A 25,802-nucleotide genomic window follows, 5' to 3' on the forward strand; every position below is an offset into this window, starting at 1 on the left:
TATGACTTTAATTAAGTTACTTATCCTTTCTGACTCATCCTCTCATCCTTAAAATGGGGATGATAATACCTGTTTTACAAGGTGACTCTGTGCATTCATCCGATATTTGTTGAGGGCCTGCCCTGTTGTAAGCACTGACTTAAGTGCTTAGGATATATCACTGAACAAAAATGTCCATACCTAATGAAGCTTGTGTTCTAGTATTGTTAGGATGAAGTGAAAATTAATGTTAGATGTTCAGTATGGTGCCAAATACATAGAGGTGTGTACGGTGTTTTAGTCCTCTTTATTCCCCTCTGCTACACTTTTCCATCAGGGCCAAAGGGCTAGGGGGATTATGGCCGCAGGGAAAGAGTGAAGCCAATAACTAATAATTAGGTGTGGCTTCTCCAAAGGGGACTTGCTTTGTGACTACTTTGCATAGCAATACAAATAGGAAGCTTTTAAAATTTTTTGTAAAAAAACCTCTAATTGACCCTGTTTTGGATGGTCTTTGTTGTCTACCTGTGCTTTCATTTCCTCCCATCTACCATGGATCTAGTTTTGTCCATTCATCCATATTGTCAAGTCCCCTCTGCATCCCACCCCGCCCCCCCCCAACCCATTCTATCACCTCAGTTCACTATCCTACCTTTTGTGCTACAGACAAAAAGAAATTGTTAGCCTTCTTCTGCCTTACTTGTTCTTCAAGGTATGGGCCAAGTTACCCTTTCCTTCCTTTTTGTCCAGAGGACATATAAAGGTCACCTCTACCCACTCGCTCTTCACTTCTTAAATCTTGTCAGTCTTTGTGTTCCCAGTCCAAGTGCGGCAATTCTTCTGTCAGTGACCTCTTGGCATTTGTTAAGACCAGGTGAACTCAGTGGGTGCATGGCCTCATTGACCTGGGTTCAAATCCTAATTCTGCAACCTTTGTGGCCTTGGGCAGGTTTCTTTATCTTCGAATCGATATAATAGTACTTACCTTTTCAAGTTAATTGAGATTAGAAAACTGCAATGCGTACCATACTGTCAGGATATAGGGTAAGATTTAATTAAAAAGTAGCTACTGTTACTGGTATTTTTTTAAAGTGCCCCTTCATTTTTTCCTGGCATTATCTTTTCTTTCATATTGTATCCTGTTTTCCTGGTAGTTCCTTCCATATTAGTTGGCTTTGTTGACTTTGTGTTTTCTTTCCAAGATTATGACTATTGTCTCTTTCACTGAGTGATCTTAATAAAATCTTGTGGCTTCACCTCTCCCCTTTATAATTGATAATTTCATATATTCATCTTTTTTCTTTTTTTAATATTTATTTTTGAGAGAGAGATCGAGAGAGAGCACGTGTGTAAGTGGGGGAGGGGCAGAGAGGGATGGGGAACTGAGGATCTAAAGCAGGCTCTGCATTGACAGTAGCGAGCCCGATCCAAAGCTTGAACTCACGATCTGTGAGATCATGACCTGAGCTGAAGTTGGATGCTCAACTAATTGAGCCACCCAGGCACCCCCAGATAATCTTTTGTCTTCATTCTCTCTTGAGTGTCAGCTATATGAGTCTAGCTGTGTGCTAGACATGAAACATTTGTCAAATGATGAGGAGTAATAATTAGGAAGGGGTGCATTGAATCTGTAGAAGAAACCATCCATCTTACCTGCAAACTTACTAGTTTCACTTGTTGGAGAAATTTTGAATGATTCTCTTTACTTTTGGACATTTTTGTTTTAAACATTTGTTTATTTTTATATTGAGAGTGAGTGAGCAGGGGAGGGGCAGAGAGAGGTTGAGAGAGGATCTCAAGCAGTCTCTGTGCTGTCATCATGGAGCCTGATGCTGGGCTTGATCCCATGAACTGTAGGATCATGACCTGAGCTGAAATCAAGAGTTGGACGCCTAACCAACTGGGCCACCCAGTGACCCTTTACTTATGGACATCTCATGATCTTTTTAAAGGAGGGGAAGAAAACTTCTGTTCAGATGTAACATATAACGTGTCAGTTAGCAGGAGGATTTTTCATGGGATTCTGGAAAGAACATGCAACACCTGTTTGCAAAGAAAGCAAGAAAAATACTGTATCCCTCTCTCCTCCCCATGTATTTTGTTCAAACTTAATTGGGCACCAAATAAAGAACATTCCTTAAGTTTGGAATGAATACAACTTTCTATAAACTGCGCAAGTAACACAAAATAGTAAAGAGCCAAAAAGTTTTTATTTACTTTTAACCTAGGACTGCTAAAAGGAGAAAATGAAAGGGTTTGTAGAGGCACATTTCACGAAAGTAACTGTAGACTTACTTGTTACACTCAAGTATACTATATGTAGAAAAATACACAAACATAGTTAAATTTACATATGCTTGATTTTTTTTCTTTTTGAAAGGGAAAATATTTTTTACATAAGGGTTTTACCCACTACCTTTTGGTAAACCATGAACCCCTAGAAGCAGTTCCCTCACTGTTTATTTTTCTTGTAAGTTTTGCTGAAGTTTCACATTTCTCTTCTGTAGTTTACAGCAAAGTATACTTAGACTTTAGGATGGCTCAGTCAGCCCACGTGTAGTAGATTAAGATGTATCCTAGGTCACACAGAGCAATTCCACCTTCATACCTAGTCCTACTGAAAGAAATCAATTGTCTGTATGTAGACCAACTTAGTCTCTAAGAATCATGAACTTGACTGAATGGGACCTAAAAGAAAATGTTTTTCTTCTTTCTCGTTTGTAGAGCAGGGAAATGGGACCCTGGTGGTTAGACTCCTTTCCTAAAAAAAATTTAAAAATTAAAAAAAAAAAAGTGGTATGATGTGGTGAAAAGAAGAGGACCTTTTTGTTGAAATGCTGGCTTCCCTGCTTACCACCTGTGTAATAGTGGTTATTTGCCCTAGTGCGTACCCACACGCTGTGTACTCGACTTACTTAGTATCTCTGAGTTTCTGATAAGATTTAGTCCAGAGATAGAGATGGTACCTTGTTAACAGTTTAATAATTTGATGTATTTGTGTTTTTCTTTTTTTCTTAAGCCTTTAACAAGACTAATAATTTCGTTAACCTGCAAAAACTGATGTAGTTAGTTGATCTGACTTTTCCTTCGTTTTCCATTTCATTCATGTTTGATCTATATTCTTTTCACTTTATTGAGCTTTTAAAAAATAAGTTACTGAAAATAAGTTATTGTACTGAATGCTTGTTTCATCACTTTTTTTAATGTTTATTTATTTTTGAGAGAGACAGAGACAGAGACAGAGACCGAGTGTGAGTGGGGGAGGGACAGAGAGAGAGGGAGTCATACAATCCAATGTAGGCTCCAGGCTTGAACCCATAAGTTGGAAGATCATGACCTGAGCTGAAGTCAGATGCCTAACCAACTGAGCCACCCAGGCACCCCCTCTTTTTTTTTAATGTTTATTTTATTTTTAAGAGAGAGAAAGAGTATGAGTGGGGAGGGTCAGAGAGAGGAGGAGACACAGGAGAGGGTTTATTTAGAGAAGCATCTTCCTATAACACTAACTTGAACACAGTATTCTCCATTACTATCCTAAAATATTATTGAAAATTATCTCTATGGCAGAGAATATTCCATTGCTTTTTAAATAGAGGTGTCTGTTTAGGGGGATAGATATGCTATGGTGTGTGTGTGTGTGTGTGTGTGTGTGTGTGCGCGTGTGCGTGTGTGCATGCGTGTGCCTGCCTTAGTCTGCTTGGTCAGCTGTAACAAAATGCCAAAGATATGGTGGCTTAAACAACAAATTTATTTTCTCATATTTCTGGAGGCTGGAATTGTAAGATCAGGATGCCATCATGGTTGGGTTCAGGTGAGTACTCTCTTCCTGGCTTATAGATGGACACCTTTTTGTTGTGTCCTCTCATGGCCTTTCCTCAGGCATGCACACTGAGAGAGAGAGATCTCTTTTTTCCTCTTCTTTTAACTAAAATGTTTTTTTTAAAGTTTTATTTATTTTGAGATCTTGAAAGAGAGCATGAGTAGAGGAGGGAGAGAGAATCCCAAGCAGGCTCTGCACTGTCAGCACAGAGCCTGATATGGGGCTCTAACCCATGAACCATGAGATCATGACCTGAGCCAAAATCAGGAGTCAGACGATTAACCAACTGAGCCATCCAGACACCCCCCATCTTTTCCTCTTCTTATAAGACCAGTCCTGTTGGATTAAGTAATTGGATTTATGACCTCATTCAACCCTAATTACCTCCTAAAAGACCTACCTCCAAGTATGATAAAATTGGGGGTTAGAGCTCCAACATAAGAATTCTTTGGGGCACTGAATTCACTTCATAGGGATGTGCTTCTACACATGTGTATATATAAAATATATGAGCAGTAGAGATAATAATTGTGATATATTTAACCTGAAGAAAGAGATTCATGCTTAGACAGTGACAGTCCAGTATTGAAGCTCATTATTGAAGATTCTTCATAAAGATATTGGAGTGTTATTGCAGGTGGTATAATATTATCATAAAAGGGTGGTTACCTGAGATACCCTTTTTACTCAGACCTCATAGACTACTCAGTTCTCACTCTCCTTAATGTCTCAGTATTTGACATTTTACCTTTCTAGATAACAGGCTTGATACTCTTACCTCTGTTGGCTTTTGTATCACAACATTGCCCTATTTCTGTGTTGTTCATTCTTTGCCAAGAATGGCCAGTGTGTGCTGCTGAATGAAACAGACACAGCCCCTGCCCTCTAGAGCATGGAATCATCTTTTCTTCCTTTCTCTCCTACAGTCTCTGTTCATGATTTCACTATGGATATTAGTCATTAGCTGATTGTTTTATCTCTGTTAGTTTTGATTTTGGCTGTTTCTGAACTGTTTGATGCCCCTGGCTTAAGTTACCACTTCTAATGCCAGTAACTTGCATATGTCTCCCTACTTCTGATTGTTATCCATTATTCATTTAGCCATTTAGTGTCTTTTCATTTAGAACCAACTGTGTGTGTGCCTGGTGCAAAGAATACGAGAACGATAGTGTCTTTGCCTTGAAGTTGCTGACAGAATGTCAGAAGCAATATATAATACAGTGTGATAGATGATTCTATAAGGTGCCATGGGACAGATAAGTAAGGCATGCCTGCCTTGGACTGAAGGGGAAATGAGAGGGCAAGTATCCCCATTAGAAGGATGAACATATATGAAGGCACCTAGGGTTTTGAAAACATAGTATGTTCAGGTAACAGCAAACGGTTCAGTGTGATTGGAGTCTTAAGGGCTACATGGGGAAGAGTGAAAGATGAGGCCAGGCTAAGAAGTTACCAGATTACCCCAAAGGCAATATTCTCAATAATACTAAACTAATTTTGTTCCATCATAAACCACCTTCCACTCCTAACTTCACATTTCTGTCCGTAGGACCACCATTTTATTTCCAAACCCTGAAGTTCACCTTAAAGTCTGCCTCAGTAATTGTGACTAGGCGTGAAGTTGAGTCATTTCTATATTCACAACACTCTTTCATGCATCCTTCTCTATTTTCACTGTCAACACACTACTTATCAGTTAGTTCCTGGATTGTTTCAAAGCTGTATGAAATGGTCACCTTTCTACTTTGTTTTTTTTTAAAGTGAATTTCTCACATCCTTTATCTTACCCTGTTGCTGATCCTGTCTGAACAAAGAGCACAGTGATATTTTACTTCCTATAGGAAAAGTCCTTTTTTAGGCCAGTATTTTAAATGCTTAATTCTTTCTATTAAATACAATAATCTCAAGCACTGTTTATCCCCAAAAAAACACCCATAATTGAAGAATTAAGAGTAATCTGTAGCAGAGAACATTTTATTCCATTCACTTTGAGTTTTTTTATGAACATAATAAGTATTTTATACTGAACAAGCTTTTCCAGACAACACGTCTCCTGCCTCCCGGTCTTGCCTTCTTTTCACAGTTCTAATCTCTTAATTTATCCAGATCACTGGCCTCCTTGGGAGGCCATATATACATTGACTCTGGAATCAGCCTGTGTTGGAATCCTGGTTCGACTCTTTATTAGTTTCAGCAAGGTCTGCATTTGTCTAAGCCTCATAATAACTTTGTGTGAAAAATGGGAGAAGTGGTATTACCTACAGGGTTGTAGGTAAGGATGGAGTTACTCTGCGTAGCATAGTGCCTGTCATGTGTGAGCATGTAATACATGTTGGCTATAAAATGTTATATACCTTGAAAAACCCCTTGCTCATTCCCTGTCTGCTCTTGTTAGTGCGACCTCCTGCTACGCATGCTTCCTTATACCACGAAATGCTCTCCTTGAGCCCCTCCCTATTGCCTATAGTTTACCTGCTGTTACAAGTTCAATTCAGTTGCTTTTTTAAAAAATCGTCTTTTCTAATTACTTTGGTTCACGTTGACCTCTGAATTCCTATAGGACCTTTTATACCTTTTAAGAAATTAGCCATACTTTCTTTTTATGGTATTTCTTTGTAAATTTGCAAACAGTAAGATTCATTTTTTGTCGTACATTCTGTGAGTTTTGGCAAATGCTTAGAGTTATGGATAACCATCACATTTAAGATACAGAACAGTTTCATCACCCTCTAAAAGTTTATCTTGGTATTACTTTTTAAACCATTTCCTCTAGTGTATATTCTGTGTCTACACGTACAATTTAGGCTCTTGAACCCAGGGTCTGTTTTATACTAGTTTGTGTCTCTCTGTATGGCCTAGGCTAGTACTGAGCTAGTAGTGAGTAAATGCTTGACTGTTTGAATTATATGAAACAAAGCATAAAAACATGGTAAACTTGAGCCTATTACAAAGCTACTAACTTATTTAACTTCTCTTTGGTCTCTCATTTTATTTGGGTGAAAATTTCATTTTTCCTGTATAACTTACTAAAGTGATTTGGAGCCTTGCCAGGGCTAATAAAAATCATTTTAAATTTATCTTGAGAATAAAGACTGAAAGACTAGTTTCTTTCAGTTTTTATTATCAGATGTACTTATGGTTTCTATTTTCTTTCTTTCCCCTCCTTGACTATTTTTGGCTGTTATGATATTGCTCAAAATTAATGTATTCACAAAGTTTTCCCTTTTTTTTCTTAAACATATTTAAGATACTGAACAAGTCAATTAAAAATAAATTAATTACAAAATGTAAAATATAAATCCTTCTTGTTTTTTCAACTTTATTTTTCCATGGGCCAATTCCATGGGGATTTCTTTATTGTATGTTTTTAAAATCAGAGGTCAACGCAAGTAAGAGAATTTATACTTGATAAAGGTGGGGCTGATATGGACAAGCTAATGCTGCATGGTTTCCTTAATCTTCACTCTTGGGTATTTTGGAATATTGATCCTTTTCAAAAAGTACCAAATATGGTTAAGATTTGCATCCCATTCAGTAGACTTTACTTCCTAATGAAGTGAACTGAATTTAACCATGTGTGTCTTTTTTTCCCTTCCCCAACAGCTTCCATGCCTATGGCTGTTCTAAATTTGGGCCAAATATATCCATTTCAGAGAGGCTTTTTCTGTAAAGACAACAGCATCCAGTATCCGTACCATGACAGTACCGTCACATCCACTGTCCTCAACATAGTGGGGCTTGGTTTACCCATTTCCTCTGTAAGTAAATTAATAAGTAGGTAGTGATGGGTATGTTGTGCGGAGGTTGGATGAGGTGATGGAGTTGGGGTGGGAGTAAATCTGTAGCACTGTCTTCACCAGTGTTGATACGGTGAATGACTGAGGAGGATACCCACTGTTTTAACCTAGAGACATTGTTACTTCAGTTACAGGGGGATGTTACCCAAAACAACTTGATGTCATCCTGAAGAATTAGAGAATGATTATTTTACAGTGGAAGGGTTCATTTAAGTCATTTGGACCAACCCCTTTCAGTACATCAGTGAAGAAACTTAGGCCCAGAAACTTGCTTAAGCCCAGTAAGCTGTTTTATGGCAGAGCTATAACTAAGATGATGCTTATTTTATCCTATTTTAAATGAAAATTGAAGCTATAAAAAGGAGATAGATTTATTTATTAAAATTGAGAAAATACTTCAGCACAAAGAATATCAATACATATGCAAAATAAAATCCTCGGAATACATTAAAACTTACTATTTTAAAAATAGTATTGACCTAGATAGTTTATCGGTTTATAGGACAATTTTGGTTTTCATTTTTTCAAATAACTGGAAACTGTCCTTCTAGGTTAAGTTTCACAAATTAGGGTTAGGATTGACCAATGAGATTTTGTGATTATTGTCTTTTATTTATTTATTTTTTTCATGATTACTTTTTTTATCCTTGGCTGTGATTCCTGAATCTTGCCCATTGCTGTTTCTCTTTATGTGACTTGGAAATAGAAGAGAAGGAGCAAAGATTTACTCATTGAGTGTCTTGGGAGTGCAGCAGTTCCTGGTGTATTTCTCCTTTTGACCAGTTGTCTTTTGGCAGTTGGCTTCCCCAGATGGCTGACTTAAAAACTTTGTCTTAGCAGACCTCGCAGGCTTGTTTCCATCATAAGACTGGCTAGCTTTCTTTCCCTATTTTGCCCTGATGGCTAAGAATAATAACCTAACTACTTCTTTGGTTTTCCATTTCATACCTGAGTTCTTTTTTTTCTTTTTCACTAGCAGAATTTTGTGTTGTTTTGTTTGTTTTTGGATGGTCTTTAGCACTTTATTGTGGAAGGTAAAGGGTACTGGGTTTTTGTAATGTATCAAGATATATTAAATACTTCCTTTTATTGTCTACACATTCTAATTTGATTGTAAGTACTTTCATAGGATTAAAAGAGGAGAAAAATCTGGGATTTACTTTAGGGAAATAATTAATTTTTCCCTAAAAAGTAATTTCCATTATAATTGGTAAGGTTTATTTTAGGCTTCAAGCTTTTGAAACATTGTGCAGCAAAGCGTATAGTATTGCTACTTAGATGAAAATAGACTGTACTGTCTTACCGTAACTGTACTTTGTATGAAGTGCAGGGTGTTTATTGCAGCTGTTATTTTGAGCAGCTATAACCAGATAAAGTTTTTAAAAACTATCCCTTTACTTGAGGAGATAATTGCTTGACTCTCAGGAAGTTACTTTTAGTTGTTTGACTTGGTACATTTTATCTGTTTCTTTACAAAGGTTAGTTATATAAATAATAGATACTCATTTCTGAGTTTAAGAAAATCTGTTATATAAAGGAAAAAGAAATCACCCTTAGTTCTACCACCTGAAGACAGTTAATATTTTGATGTTATTTCCTTTAGTTGGACATTTTTTTAGGTCATTATGAACACATTGGAAATTCTGTTTTGTTCCTTGTTTTTTTTTTTTTTTTACTAGTAATAACATTTTTTGAGTTATTAATAAATATCAAGCACCTTTTAATTTAATAGCAATAAAGCTAAATTTTTAAAAAACAACAGGAAAAGACTTAGATAGGAATCCTTGGGTGCTTCAGTACTAATTCGCATAAGGTTGCTATTGAGTGAAGTGACCTGGTATAGAAAACAATTTTATTTTCTGTAAAGTGGTTTGTGTTTGATGTAACTTAATATGCATACATACTTTATAATTGGATGAGTACTAAGATTTTAAACAGTGACTTTATTTTACAATTTGAGGTCTATAATCTTTTTTAAAAAATGCGTTCTGTACTTTTTATCAGCTAATCAAAAAAGATGCAACATTCAGAAAATTATAGATTTCTATGTTTTTGGTCTTAAGGTTTCTTTTTGCGTTTTAAGAATCCACTTTTTATTTGACATTTTTTTTTTCCTCTCCTTTTGACTTCAAGTAGGTTTATCTTCTCCCTCTGTAATTCCTCATACATTACTTTCGTAAATTTTTACATTTCTAGAAAACGGTAAAATCCTGAATTTTCATGCAAACTTTCAGAGTAATGATAGTAATGATAAAGTAAGTGTTAAATCCCAAATCCCTGTGTTGCAATGAATTAGTATACTTTTTCTAGAGTTTAAAATGTATACAGTTTGGGAATAGAAAACTGTTGTCTGTGTTTAATGGGTTATTTTACATTGACTTGAGTAGTGAGTGTGAGTAGTTGGTTTTTTTAAGTCTTTTTTTTTTTTTTTTTTTCTGGTTGAAACTTTTTTTTAGGTCTTGATTGCTCCATGGTATAACCCTGTAGTAAAAATGTTTAGCCTAAAGTAATGGTATAGACTATTTTCTGTGGCCAGCTTATAAAAACTCCTAAAGAGACACTGTATATTATTCACAGTGATGTCAACTGCATCATGACCAACTATGGGTATATTTGGATATATGTGAAAAAGGCTTAGACTGTTTATATATAAATTTTCTTATAAATTAGTGAGGAACAGATGAATGCCCTAAAGTAAAGTGAGCAAAGGGCATGAACAGAAAGTTGTCAGTGGAATACAAAAATTGCCAAAAAATATTTTTAAAAAGATGTGATTTTTTTAAAAAATCAAAGGAGTTCATTTTAACTTAATTTTATTTATTTTTTTTAAAGTTTATTTATTTATTTTGAGAGAGACAGAGAGAGTGTGAGAAGGGGAGGGGCAATGAGAAAAGGAGACAGAATCCCAAGCAGGTTCTGTGCAGTCAGCATGCAGATCCCGAGGAGGGGCTCGAATTCATGAAAATGTGAGATCGTGACCTGATCCACAATCATGAGTCAGATGCTTAACTGACTGAGCCACCTGGGTGCCCCAAAGGAGTTCATTTTAAAGCAACACTGATAAAATGGTTTGGCCTGTTACAATGGCAAAGGTAAAATCTTTCCCTAGCTTGTCAAGTGTATAAAACAAGTATTCTCATATCCAAAAGTGGGTAGGAGTATAAATTCATGTTAGATGAATATATGATTAGACCTAGAAATTATGTTTCAAATAGTTTACCCTAAGGAAATGGTACCAGTTTCTTGGAGAGAATTAGTTACAAGAATGTTTATTACAACATTATTTTTTTGTAGTAGAAAATTGGAAATAAATTAGTTCAGCTTTAGGAGACTGTTTATGATTTACCCCAGTGATGAAATACTGTAATATCCATACATTTTATAATTTTTGATATTTATTATACTAGAAAGATCTCTTTAATATATTAAGTGGGAAGGAGAAACAGAAGAGTGGTAATGGTTCTCTCTGAATAGTGAGATTATTAGTATATGAGATTATTTCATTTTATCTCTCATATTTCCTATTTTATTTCCTCCCATGAACACATACAATTTTTCAAATAAGGAAGGCTATTTAGAAATTTTTTTTTAATTTAGTAATTTTAAAACCCACTAGAAAGTTTCCCATTTTCATTTTGATAAACATGAAGCTTAACTGTCTGAACTGTATACCCATTTTCACATAGTTTTTCCAGAAGCTTAACTGTTCAGTTTGTGGGTTTAGTTTAGTCTGTCTCCAAGAAAGTACCAAAAGAAAAGACTTAAATAATGATACTTAAAAAAATATTCTTTTTAATGTTTATTTTTGAGGGAGAGAGAATGTGAGCGGGGGAGGGACAGAGAGAGAGGGAGACATAGAATCTGAAGTAGGCTCCAGGCTCTGAACTCTCAGCCCAGAATCTGATGCGGGCTCAAACTCATGAATTGTGAGATCATGACCTGAGCCGAAGTTGGACGCTTAACCAACTGAGCCACTCAGATGCCCCTAAATAATGATATTTTGAAGATGCATAATAAATTAAAATAAAAATTCCACTCCTTGTCCTTGTTTTGTCTGTGGACTTGAGTGGATTTACTGATAAACCCATATCTATCTCCTTAAAGACAGAAATTTTGTCTTGCATGTAGAGGTATACTATAATCCAATTCTGACGGTAACCACCCAGAATTGGCATTAGATTCCACTAGTTTAAGGTCATAGTCTCCAAAAAGACTGTCCTTACTTTAGTTGTCAGATGTAAGTTTGAGGGTCCGCAGGTCACCCACACTTCTAACCAACTGGCTACAAATCTAGAGGATTTCCATGACTTCCTACCCCTACAAGACTGCCCTCACTTGAGATAGCAGTCACAAGTTTGGGGGTCTCCAGGCCACCTATACTTCTCATAAATCTACTACAAATTTGGAGGTTCCCAGGACCTCAATTTCCCTTGAGGGAACCCTTGAGATTCCCTTAACCCTCAAGAAATGGAGTTAGGGGAAGCCTGAATGCAGAACTTCTCTGCCCTCTCCCAGTGGAATCAAAGCTTGTCGCCCTTCTAGCACTCTGATGGATTCATCAAGCTTCAACTGTCTGGTGTTTTTATTGGGGTTTCGGGGTTTCATTTATTTCATTCATATTTGATTAGGTATGATTTACTGAATCATCGGCCATCTGATTAAGCCTCAATCTCCAGTCCCTTTGGCTTCCTTAGGGCTCTAAGCTCCATCCCTCTGATCACTTGGTTGATCTTTCTGGTGACCAGGACCCTACTGTGAGTCATCTTGTCAGCATAAACTCAGGTGTGATCTAACAGGTTCATGAATAACAAAGATACTCCTGTGACTTAGGAAATCCCAGGAATTTAGTCTCTTCTTAAGAGCCAGAGACAAAGGCCAAATTCTTTGTTATAGACACATCTTTCTATCTTTAACTCTATGGATTTGGTGTCTTGAACACAATTCTGCACTCAGATGTTGGTTGATAAAGAATAATCTTAAGAAGAAGTTTTAGGTTTTCCTTTTCTTTCAGTCTCCCAAGTAACGTTTACTGAGGAATTTGATGTTTTGTCCCTTACAAGATTTCTATTATTAAAGAAAACATAATGCTGATGCTTATTAAAATGGTGACGAAGACTTTATTCAAGATTATTGCAATAGGAACAAGAGATGGAGTTCATCTCTGAATACAACAGAGGCAGACAGTGTGTGAATATCAGGAGATGGAAAATTACTAAGAGAATACTTAAAGGGTAGTGGGATTCCTGGAAAACTGACCTGATAGGATTCTTGTTCAGGGTATACCAGGAGCAGATTGCTTTTCATGCTATGTTTGAAAGAGGTAATGTGTAAATTTGGTATATTAATGATTATACATCCATTTAACAGAACACTTGAAAATATTTTGATAAATCTTAATTTATATTGGATGTACTTAAAGGTAAGAAAAGTTACATAAATATTGAGTATATACTGCTGATTATGAAAACTGAAGTTCTCTTAGTTTCATAGTAGCCAAACTTACTGAATTTCACTGTTGTTTTCCTAAATGCTATATCTTTTTAAGGGATTCATTGGAAAAAATATCTTCTCATAAAATCTTAAAAATAGTTTCAGGGATTGTTATGGAATGCCTTTGCTAAAGTTAAGGGATGAAGAACTATATTGCTTCACATGCTGGGCACAGCTCTACTAAATTAGTGGACATTATTTTCTAACTTAAATGGGTTGAATGTTATTTCAAGATGAGAAACCTGATTTTTGAGAAGCCCTAAAATCTCTTTCTACTACATGAATTTCATCAATGAATTATATGTGAGAAGAATATTGAAATTAAAATGTTGATTTTGCTTACCATAGAAATTAAGTCGTCTTACCATATAAATTGCTTTCAGAGTTCTGTTTCCTCACCACACTTAGATCTCTTCATCACCCCTCACTTTTTCAAGCAGAAAGGACATAACTTTTTATTTAAATGTTTATTTGTTTTTGAGAGAGCTAGACACAGAGCACAAGCTGGGTAGGGTCAGTGAGAGAGGGAGATACAGAATCTGAAGCAGCTCCAGGCTCAGAGCTGTCAGCACAGAGCCCGATGGAGGGCTCAAATCCACTAACCATGAAATCATGACCTGAGCCAAAGTTGGACGCTTAAGTGACTAAGCCACCCAGGTGCCCCAAAAGGGACATAATTTAATTTGGTGAACACTGAGTTGGCAAAATGGCCAAATACAAATGTATTTTTGATGGATATAATGACATTAGTATGCAGTTATATTAAGATATATAAAAAGGTCAAATTTATCTTTTTTACATTTTTTTATACAGTTTATTTTGAGAGAGTGAGCGAGAGAGTAATTACAAGTGGGGGAAGGGCAGAGAGAGAGGCAGAGAGAGAGAGGGGCAGGAAGAGAAGGAGAGAGAATCCCAAGCAGCGACTGTGCTTTCATTGCAGAGTCCAACATGGGGCTTGATCTCAAAACTGTGAGGTCGTGACTTGAACTGTAATTAAGAGACAGATGCTCAACTGACCGAGCCACCCAAGCGCCCTGAATTTATCTTCTTTATGTTAACTCTCAACCTTTTTGTAAAACAGACCATTTTTATTTTGCAAACTTTTCATCTCTGTATGAAAATATTTGCACAGCAATACTTGTATTTTTTTCATTATGGACTAAAGAGTCTGAAGGCAGAGTATGTCAGTATGACTTATTTTGGAAGTATCATCTGACATACTTAAGATAAAAGTGTAAGCATTTGGGGTGCTTGACTGGCTGAGTCAGGGGTGTGTGCATGAGGTGATGAGTTCAAGCTCCATGTGTGGCATGGAGTTTACTTTAAAAAAAAATGTAAGCATTTGTGTTAATATTTCATTAATTTATTTTTTTCTTTCATAAATAGTATTTTGAAAACTATAGATGGGGATGTTATGTACTTTTTTTTAGGTTTTAAGAAATTGGTTGAACTCATGACCCTGTGTCTTTGAAAATTTTTTTGTAATTAAAAATAAATTTATACCTTGGATTTGGCAATGAGTTTTTAGGTAACAATACCAAAAGCATGGTCCTTGAAGTCAATAATGGATAAGTTTGGCTTCATTAAAATTAAAAATTTCTGCTCTGTGTATAGTATAGCAAGACTGAGGGAAAATATTTACAAAACACATATCTGGTGAAGGACTTTATTTGAAATATACAAAGAACTCTTAAAACTCAACAATATGTAAATAAATACCCCAATCAAAAAGTAGGGAAAAGATCTGAACAGACAGTCACTTCACTGAAGTAGATATATAGATGGCAAATAAACATGAAACAATGGCCAGTATCTTAGTTCGTTAGGGAATTGTAATTTAAAACAATGAGATACCACTATACACCTATTAGAATGGTTAAAATTCAAAACACAACAGCAACTGCTGGTGAGGATGTGGAGCAACAGAAGTTCTCAGTCATTGCTGTTGAGATTGTAAAATGCTTTAGCCACTTTGGAAGACAGTTTGTCAATTTCTTGGAAAAGCAACCATAATCTTATCATATGATCTAACAGTCGTGCTTCTAGGTATTTATCCAAATGAATTAAACATTTTATGTCCACAGAAAATCACACAGTATTTACAGCAGGATCTTTATTCATAATTGCCAAAACTTCGAAGCCACTGAGATGTCCTTCAGTAGGTGAATGGATAAACTGTGGTATGTTCATATGATGGAATATATACAGTGTTAAAAAGAAATGAGCTATCCAGCCATAAAAAGACATGGAAGAACCTTAAATGCATAATGTGAAATGAAAGAAGCCAATCTGAAAAGGCTACATACTATATAATTCCAATTATATGACATGCTGAAAAAACTCTGGAGACAACAAAATGATCTTTGGTTGAAAGGGGTTTGGGGGTGGGGACAGAGGAGGGATGAGGGATTGGTGTACAGAAGGTTTTTGGGACAATGAAACTCTTCTGTATGATGTTTTTGTAGTGGATGCCTGTCATTATGTGTTCATCAAAACGCATAGAATGTACAACAGAAAGAAACCCTAATGTGAACTATAGAGTTTGGTTAATAATAATATATCCATAACATATCCGTATTGGTTTATCAGTTAAAGACATTGATAATGGAGGGAAATTAACGGTTGTGGTTGTGGAGAGGGAATGTTCCTGCTCAGTTTTTTTTTTTTTAAATCTAAAATTGCTTTAAAAGATAGAGTGTATTAATTAAAAAAATTATTTTTAAAGAAAAAAATTTGTTCAAGTCTAGTGAAATGTCAGTGTTCTTTGGCTAAATATTTGTAATGATTGCTAAAAATGATTATCCTTGTAGTTAATGAATATTTATATATTCATTGCTAGGAGTAGGATTATGTGGTAGGAAACTAAAATTTCAGGGCTACGCTTCATCTTATTTATGTTAACTCATAGGAGTATTTTGACTTCAGATTATTGGTTCTCAGGAAAGGAGTGCAAAATTGGTTGACAGTTTAATAAATAAAATGTTTTACTTTATGACTTAGTCTGGCAAAGACTTAAATTTAGAAAACATGACAGTTACTTACAAATTCAGTGCAAGCTTTCAGTTTTTATAATGAAAAAATAAGGAAACAAGTCTTGTGACACATTCCGATAATTAAGAGAATACATGTGTGGGAGATGTGTTTAGTACATTTTATGTAAGGGATCATTGCTGTTTCAGTTTTCATTATGTAATAAAACTCAAATAATTTAAAAATTTTTTAGCATCCTGAAAACTAATAGGTTGAATTTAGAAGCTTCTTTTGATAGTGAAGATGTTATCTAATTACAGGTTCACAGTCCATTATCCCAAACTCTTGGAGTCAAAACTTTTTGAATTTTTGAAAGGTTGTGTGATTTGTATATCTTATGTAATGTTCTCAGCAAAAGTCTAAGACATAATCAAAGACCTTAATATCTGTATAATGAAATATGACTAGTCCCAATTAAGTGAGGTAAATAAGGACCAGGGTCATTCCTTCATTTGTTCAGGTTGGATTTGGATACCAAATGTTAGGAAAGAACTAGGATTTTGAGGGCCTGGGATCTTAAAGGATCTTTAAGCCCTTTAAAGAAAGCTGACTTAAAATTATTTAATTTCTTGGTCATGTTACGTGGTTACTTTAAACAAATATTTGAAAATCCTAAATTTAGTTTTTGTTGAAAACAGGACTTATGTTTAAAAATGTAAGCTTAAAACTGCTTATGTGAAACTAACTCATTTGTGATGGGAGTGCAGGATTGGTGATGTAAGTCCTAAAAAATAAGCATATCCAATGCAGTAGAGGGATTTTGAATACTACCTTATTCAGTAATTGTGAAGCATGAGCAAAAATAGTGTCTGTAAAGAAGTCACTCGTGAAACATTTTGGTGTTTCCTGTAGCTATAAATAGTTTATGTCATTGTATCTGGCTTTCTACAAGATCACTTAATATTTTATTGTAGCCAAATTCCTGTGGGCTCCTTCTTTAAATAAGAATTAGAAGAAATTCTCCAACATTTTTATTAATTATTTTTAAGGTTTCATATTTGGAATGAGAATGAGAAAGGGTCTTAAAAATGACAGTTTGCTGCTTTTATCATGAACCTGTGTTTCTAACATGACAAGAAATAGAATTCTGTATTACTTGTAGAAACAACACTTGTGTTTTTACTTGTAGTTTTGGCTTGTGAACAGTCAACACCAGTTCAGAGCATTTTGTCCGAACAGCTTCTTTTTGGAAAGCAGGTCCCAGTTGCTGCCTTATCAGTAGCTGCTCACCGCAGTGGGTAGCAGCAGAGAGGAGTCTTTTTAATTAAGCTACTTTCCAATAGCTCTTCCACAGGCGTGGTTGTCTTGGCTTAGAGGGTGGGGGTGGAAATCCAATTTGTGATCTTGTTGTATCTAGAGGGATTATAAGCAGAGGTCACTGGCAGGGCAAGAAAAGTGGGATGCATGGTCTAGTGATTCAGTGATTTTCTCAGTAGAACATGTGGTAGTTTTGAAGCACAGTGTACAAGTTGTGTGTTTAGTTAAATACACATATGTGTTCTATACATTCTTACACTTGAATGTTAATCTTCTGATATACCTAAAAGCATTCTTCGAGGAGCTCTCAAAATTTGAGAGAGAGAGAGAAAAAATATTTCTGTATACTTTTTATATAATTTCTCTGTAACTTGGGGTGGGGAGTATACCCTTGTTTAATTTTAGCAGATTATCTGTTACCTGTTATCTCCAGCGTGGAGAGTATTTCTGTTTCATGTGTCCCAATAAGAAAATCATGGGGCAAGGAGATGAAAAGAGTAACTGACTGGGTGCCTGGGTGGCTCAGTTGGTTAAGGGTCCGACTTCAGATTAAGTAATATCTCACAGTTTGTGAGTTAGAGCCTGGCAGAGGATTCTGTGCTGACAGCTCAGAGCCTAGAGCATGCTTCAGATTCTGTGTCTCCTCTCTGCTCCTCCCTCGCTTGTGCACGCGCGCGTGCGCGCTCTCTCTCTCTCTCTCTCTCTCTCTCTCTCCCCCCCTCTCATAAGAAATAAATAAACTTAAAAAAAAAAAAAGAGTAACTGGAAAGGCATCCATTTTGTTTACTATAGAATTTTGCTTATTCTCTTTGAAATTATTGTAGTTTGGCTGCTCATTGTTTGGCTTAGAATTTTTTCCTATAGGGTAAATGGAAGGCTGTGTTCTTCTGTGGCTTTTGTGTATGAATTATCACAATGTTAGAGATTTTTAAAAATCTCCTCCTAGCAGTTCTCTGAGGCTGGTAGGTGTTTTTCCTTTATAGCTACCAAAGGGTGGAGTTGGGATATTAACCTCAAATCTACCTTACTCTGTAGATCACATTCTTTTTGACAGTACTTCATTGTCTTCAGTGTGGAGTGGGTCTGTTTTGATGAAAGTGGGTAAGCCCAAAAGAGTACAACTCTTTGATTTTGATTTTCTTTTATTAGTTGTAGTTATGAATGTGAATCAAGGTGGTGAAGATTAGATTAGGGAAGAGTGGCAGGAAGCTTGGGTTAGTGATAGCCACTAAACCTTGCAGTGAAGCTTGTCTGTCTATGTTGACTTTATCTGCTGGAACAGTTTCTGAATCCTCATCTAAACTCTTTAAGAGTGAAAATGTGAATCTGATTCTTTGCTCCATTCCTGAAATTCAGTGTGACTTTATGTAAGTCACTTAATCTGTTCATATGTATTTCTCTAACTTGAAAAAGGATGCTTTTTTGTCTATCAGAAAGCCATGAGAAGAGGGCTTGTTTCACTGATGCAAACATCATACTGGTTTCAAAGTCTGACGTTGTTCTTAAGAATAGGGTTAACTGATTTTGCTCCTAGTAAAATATGTAAACCACTTTGGTGTTGTATTTTGGAGAAAGGTACTCTCAATTATTCACCTTTTAAGTGGAAGCAAAATGCTTTGCATGTATTTTTTTTCAATCATTTCCCATTGTCTAACTTTACTACTTGTTTAGGGCTTTCATAAACTTTTCTGTAGACCTTTGAGCAACTCTAGAAGAACATCTGGTGGTTTATTTTACTTGATATAGTTCAGTAGCCTCCTTGAGAATTTTTGAAGAATAAGCTGATCCTCCCCCTCCCCAAATTTGGTAAGAAATTCTCAGTTCCCTTAACTTTTCAACTTCAAAGATCCAGTTCATTGTCTGTTTCAGCCATTTAACTTCTAATTTTTTTTAAAATATAATTTATTATCCAATTTGGTTAGCATTACAGTGTGTAAAGTGTGCTCTTGGTTTTTGGGGTGGATTCCCAAGGTTCATCGCTTACCTACAACACCCACTGCTCATCCTAACAAGTGCCCTCCTCAATGCTCATCACCCATTTCCCCCTTTCCCCCAACCCCTCACCCACTCTCAGTTTGTTCTCTGTATTTAAGAGTCTCTTATGGTTTGCTTCCCTCCCTCTCTGTTGGTAACAATTTTTTTGCCCTTTCCTTCCCCCATGGTCTTCTGTTAAGTTTCTCAAGATCCACATATAAGTGAAACTATATGATATCTTTCTCTGCCTAACTTACTTCACTTAGCATAATACCTTCCAGTTCCATCCACGTTGCTGCACATGGCAGGATTTCATTCTTTCTCATTGCCAAGTAGTATTCCATTGTATATATAAACCACATCTTCTTTATCCATTCATCAGTTGATGGACATTTAAGCTCTTTCCATAATTTGGCTATTGTTGAAAGCACTGCTGTAAACATTGGGGTACATGTGCCTCTATGAATCAGCATCAACCGTTTAACTTCTGTGGTCATGTCCTAGTTGATGCCATTTCCGATAACTGAAAACCCTCCACAGTTTGAGTTTTAAGCATTCTGCTCTCTAATCATCACCTTGATGGAAACAGTTCCTGTCAGTCACCAGCAGTTTATAAATTGTTAAGTCTAGTGGTCTTTGTCTTACTTGATCTATTAGCAACATTAAAAAAAAAAAACACTTAAAAATGTTTTATTTTGAAATAATTTTAGACTCTCATATGAGTTAGGAAAATAGTTCAGAGTTCCCTCTTCCCTTGACTCAACTTCCTCCAATGATAACCTGTTTGATAACTGTGATAAAATTCTGAGTATTATTAACTAATATACACTCCTTAATCAGATTTCACCAGTTTCTACATGCAGTTTTTTGGTGTGTGTGTGTGTGTGTGTGTGTGTGTAAAATTCTAGGACATTATCACACGTATAGACTCATGTAACTGTTCAGAACTGTTGGTCACCCCAGAGAAACTCCCTCAGACTGTTTCTTTCTAGTCACACCCTCCCCCAGTCCCTAATACTTGACAACCAATGATTTATTCTGCACCAGTATAATTTTGTCAATCATGTTATATAAATGGATTCATGCAGTATATATCCTTTTGAAATTGACCTTTTTTTTTTTTATCTCTAGTATGCCCTTAAGATCTGTATAAGTTGTTGAGCGCATTGATAATTGATTTTTTTTACTTTTGAGTAATACATGAATGTATTGCAGTTTATTTTTCTGTTTGTCTGAGGGACATCTTGGTTATTTCCAGTTTTTGACTATTACAAGAAAAGCTCTATGAGGTTCATTTTTTGGTATCTGTGTATGGATGATCAATTATTTATTCCAACATCATTTGCCAAAAAGACTCTCCTTTCTCCATTAAATTGCTTTTGTACCTTTGTAAACAGCAACAACAACAACAACAACAAAATAGTTGGCTGTACTTGAATGGGTGAACATAAGTTTTCATTTTTCTAGGGTAGCTACCTAGTAGTGGAATTGCTGAGTCTTTTAATAAATGTATGTTTAAATTTCTAAGAAACTGCCAAACTATTTTCTGCATCATTTTACATTCTTAACAGAAATGTATAGTCCACTAGTTCTGCATCTTTCCCAGCACTAATGTTGTATTTTTATTTTAGCCACTTTTTTTTTTTCCTTTTTTAAATGTTTGTTTATTTTTGAGAGAAAGAGAGAAAGAGACAGCGAGTGGGGAAGGGACAGAGAGAGAGGGAGACATAGAATCTGAAGCAGGCTCCAGGCTCTGAGCAGTCATCACAGAGCCTGATGCATGGCTCTAACTCAAGAACAGCAAGATCATGACCTGAGCTGAAGTTGGACATCCAGCCCACTGAGCTACCCAGGCGCCCCTGTTTTAGCTATTCTAATTGGTGTGTAGTGATGTGTCCTTGGGACTTCAGTTTGCTTTTCTCTGATGGCTATTGATGTTGAACGTCTTTTCATGTGGTTGCTGCATACCCATGTATCCTCTTTGGTGAAGTGTATGTTCATTTTTTTGCTCATTTTCTGTTGAGATTTTTATTTATTATTATTATTATTATTATTATTTTTTTTAACTGTGGATCTTCATTTATTCTGAGTGCGTAAAGTCTTTTGTTGAATATGTGATTTGCAAGTATTTTTCCCCAGTCTCTATCTTGTCTTTTCATTCTCTTAAATGTCTTTTGAGAGTAAGAATTTTAAATTTTGGAGTATCAAGTTTACTGGTATTTTTTTCTTTTATAGACTTGCGTTTTTGGTATAATGTCTAAGAATTCTTCATTTAATCCTATTACAGAGACTTTTAAAAATATTTTCTTCTAGGGGTGCCTGAGTGGCTCAGTTGCTTAAGTATCTGACTCTTGATTTCACCTCAGGTCACAATCTCACAGTTTGTGAGATTGAGCCCCACCTTGGGCTCCACATTGGGCATGGAGCCTGCTTAAGATTCTCTCTCTCTCTCTCTCTCTCTCTCTCTCCCCCCATCAGCCCCTCCCCTGCTCACACTCTCTTTCTCTCTCTCAAAAAAATGTTTTCTTCTAAAAGTTTAGAGCTTTCTGTGTTGTTCTTTATATCTCTGTGATCCATTTTGTGTAAAGTTTTATATGAAGTAAGAAGTTAGATTGAGGTTCATTTTTTTTATGTGTGTATGACTAACCAATTGTTTGAATATCATTTGCTGAAAAGACCCTCCATTGTCCACTGACTGACTTTTGTACCTTTGTAAAAAAAAAAAAAAAAAAAGTTGGCTGTACTTGTGTGGATATATTTCTGGACTTTGTTCTTGCTTTATATATATATATATATATATATATGTATATCTATATATATATATAGATATATATGTAGATATAGATAGATATAATATATAGATATAAGATATAGATATCTATAGATCTATATAGATCTATATATCTATATCTTATATCTATATATTATATTTATATCTATATCTGGATCTCTATATCCATATCTAGATATCTATATAGATATCTAGATATAGATATATCTAGATCTATATCTAGATATCTAGATATAGATGTATCTATATCTAGATATCTATCTATATCTAGATATATCTGTATGTATATCTATATATCTTTCCTTCCTCTTATACCACATGTCTTACTGTAGCTTTATTTTGGGTGGTAAAAATATATATTGAGTAGCTAAAAATCAAATGGAGAAAAAATAGGTACATTTTTCTCAGTAAATTTCAGGAAGTGTGACTCCTCTAGCTTTGGGTTTTTTTTTTTTTAGACTTGTTTTAGCTGTTTCCCTTGTCTTTCCACATAAATTTTAGAATCAATGTATCTACAAAAAAATATGGCTGGAATTTTGATAATAATTGCATTAAAGCTGTAGCTCAATTTGGGGAGAATTGACATCTTGAACTTGTTATATCTTCCAATCCATGAAGATGATGTCTTTCTATTTATTTAGGAAAAACAGTCCTTCATCAGTGTTTTGTTGTTTTCAGCATATAGATCCTATATATACTTACTTAGGTTTATAACTTAGTATTTAAGTTTTTTGAACTGTTATTAATGGTATTGTTGGCTTCTAATTGCCCATTGCTACTATATAGATTGTGATTGACCTTGCTACACACACACACACACACACACTAGTTCTAGGAGTTTTGGGATAGATTCTTTGGGATTTTCTATACTCCCCTACTTTTAATTCAGCCTTACTGGCTGCCTTTTCTCTTTATTCTTTTCAAGTTCCTTCTCCTCCTGACTTTTTAATTTTGGAGTGCTCTGGGTATCAGTTCTTTGGTCTTCTTTTCGATCTGTACCGATTTCTTGGTGATCTCATCCAGTTTCATAGCTCTGAAAACCACCTCTGTGACAAATTTATATCTTCATTTTGGACCTCTCCCTCAGTGGGCTTACTGGCTAACTGTCTACTTGATATGTCTACTAATGAGCACCTCAAACTCAGTACATCCAAGTTTCAACTCTTGGAGCTATTTGTTGCCCGCTCTGATATTCAGTCTCCAATCTTCCCTGTCTCAGTTAATTTAACTTTATTATTATTATTTTTTAAGATTTTATTTTATTTTATTTTTTTAAGTAGGCTCCACACCCAGTGTAGGATTCAAGCTCACAATCCTAAGATCAAGAGTCACATGCTCTACTGACAGAGCCAGCCAGTCACCACCACCCCCCACCCCTTCCCCAAGTTAATTTAACTTTAAACTTTTGGTCTCTCACATGGTAAACTTCAGTGTCATTTGTGATTCCTCTTTTATCACACTTATATCCAGCCCATCCTTCAGCAAATACTGTTGACCCTACTTTCAAAATGGATCCAGGGGTGCCCGGGTGTCTCAGTCAGTTAAGTGTCTGACTTGAGCTCCAGCTCGGAGCCTGCAGCCTGCTTTGGATTCTGTATCCCTCTCTTTCTCCGTCCCTTCCCTGCTTGCTCTCTCTTTTTCTCTCTCTCTCTGAAAAATAAATAAAAATTAAAAAAAAATAAAGGGCACCTGGGTGGCTCAGTCACTTGAGTGTCCAGCTTTGGCTTAGGTCATGATCTCACAGTTTTTGAGTTAGAGCCCCTCATCAGGCTCTGTGTGGACAGCTAAGAGCCTGGCGCCTGCTTTAGATTCTGTGTCTCCCTCTGTCTCTCTGCCCCTTTCCTGTCCTGTCTCTCTCTCTCTCAAAAAGAAAAAAAAAATCAATGAAAATGAATCCAGAACTTGACCCTATAAGATCTGTGCTGAATCTGTGTTTCCTCCTTGCCTCAAACTAGTGCCTGGTACAGAGTAGTAGGAACCCACTTAATTGTTGAATGATTGCTTCTTTATTAAAGAAATGGTACTCAAGGCTTTGAGATTTTACCTTCTCTATTTGAATTATAATATCCCTTAATGTTGACAAAATTAACAGTTATTTTGATATCTTCCTTAAGTTTCTTGAATTCATAAGACTTCTGTTACAGACGGAATTCTTTAACATTTTGATTTGTATACAGAATTGTGTTCAAATGTAGTTAATACTAAGCTTTTCAGAGTTCTTTCTTTAAGATTTAGTGGTAGTTTTAAAATAGGAAAATGTTCTAGTTTCAGTTAATTTAAGTTATAATTTATTGTGCTGGTTAAATTATTTTTAATTTTTAAAAAAACCATCTCTTTAGTAAAGATTAATATTAATGAAATATATCATTGCTCTGTTAACATGAGGGTATGTTATATATAAGGTGAATGTTCTGAATTGTTTACAGCAAAAGAAAGATTCAGTGCTTTAAAAAAACTGATCTTCATTTCCTTTTCTTGACTCTTGTTTTTTGGTGTAGTTCAGTAATTGTTTTTGTTTCTAGTTCATTCCCTCTCTTTCCCAAACTTTATTTTATCACGTACTCCCATGTACCCAAGTACACTTTATTATATGTGTGAATGGGGCAGAGTGCCTTCACAGGTTCTCTTGAATAGTCACCATGGTTTCATTCTCGTTAAATTTTTTTTTTTTAATGTTTACTTATTTTTGGGAGAGAGAGATGCACACACAACACAAGCAGGGGAGGGGCAGAGAGAAGGAGACCCAGAATCTGAAGCAGACTCCAGGGTCTTAGCTGTCAGCAGAGAGCCTGATGTAGGGCTCTAACCCACGAATTGTGAGATCATGACTTGAGCCGAAGTCGGAAGCTTAACCAACTTAACCATCCAGGCAACCCTCATTCTCTTTAAATATATGCAGAAGGAAAAGAAATTAAGCATTGACATATTCTTGTTATTATCTTTTTAAGTACAATTATATTTTAGGTCCTCACTAGCATCTTTGGCAACTGGTATTTTCAAAATTGACTCTTTCCTACTTGGAATTTTCCCCATTGGTAAGTAAACAAAGGTATATTTTCAAATGACTTAATAAAGAAGGTAGACTAAATGAACACACACCTCCAGGGGCACCTGGGTGGCTCAGTTGGTTAAGTGTCTGACTCAGGTCATGATCTACCAGTCTGTGGGTTTGAGCCCTGCATCAGGCTCAGTGCTGACAGCTCAGAGCCTGGAGCCTCCTTCAGATTCGGTGTCTCCCTCTCTCTCTGCTCCTCTCTCACTAATGCTTTGTTTGTCTCTGTCTCTGTCTCAAAAATAAATAAACATAAAAAAATTTTAAAAAACCCACACACCTCCCTTAGGTTTAGCCTAGGGCCACAGTGAGGTATCAAAAATAATAATAGACCCATTATCCTGCAGTCTAGTCTATACCTTTCGGTTCTTTACATTTCCTGTCTCCATCTCCATCCTTCCCTTCTTGTTCAGGAATTAGGAGAAGAATATGATCATTGAGGTATTTCACAAAAGGACATCATTCTCTCTCTGTTTGGTGGTATCTTATATCTCCCAGTGGGGTCTGTTCATGTTCCAGGCTGTTGAGGTATGGTGCCTGACATCTTTGTGTCAGGATTTTTCAGACTGATGCCTAATGCTCTTAGCCTTGGGGCAGTGTACCCCTTAATGA

At 35.9% G+C, this 25,802-nt stretch overlaps 1 protein-coding gene across 5 annotated transcripts in view; it reads left to right on the forward strand.

The window, feature by feature from the left end:
• The window catches only part of PLPP1 (phospholipid phosphatase 1), a 91,344-nt gene that overhangs the window by 23,679 nt on the left and 41,863 nt on the right, over positions 1-25,802 (forward strand). For 4 of the 5 annotated variants that reach the window (XM_040453209.1, XM_040453241.1, XM_040453233.1 and 1 more), the window contains one exon: positions 7,403-7,557. The exons of the other annotated variant lie outside the window; for it this stretch is intronic. In XM_040453209.1, coding sequence (XP_040309143.1) covers positions 7,403-7,557 — 155 coding nt within the window. The remainder of the gene's footprint in view (positions 1-7,402; positions 7,558-25,802) is intronic. 5 annotated transcript variants of the gene reach the window in all.

The sequence above is a fragment of the Herpailurus yagouaroundi genome, unplaced genomic scaffold, assembly GCF_014898765.1.
Source record: "Herpailurus yagouaroundi ecotype Mexico unplaced genomic scaffold, PumYag 29, whole genome shotgun sequence".
In the NCBI taxonomy this organism is placed as follows: Eukaryota; Metazoa; Chordata; class Mammalia; order Carnivora; family Felidae; genus Herpailurus; species Herpailurus yagouaroundi.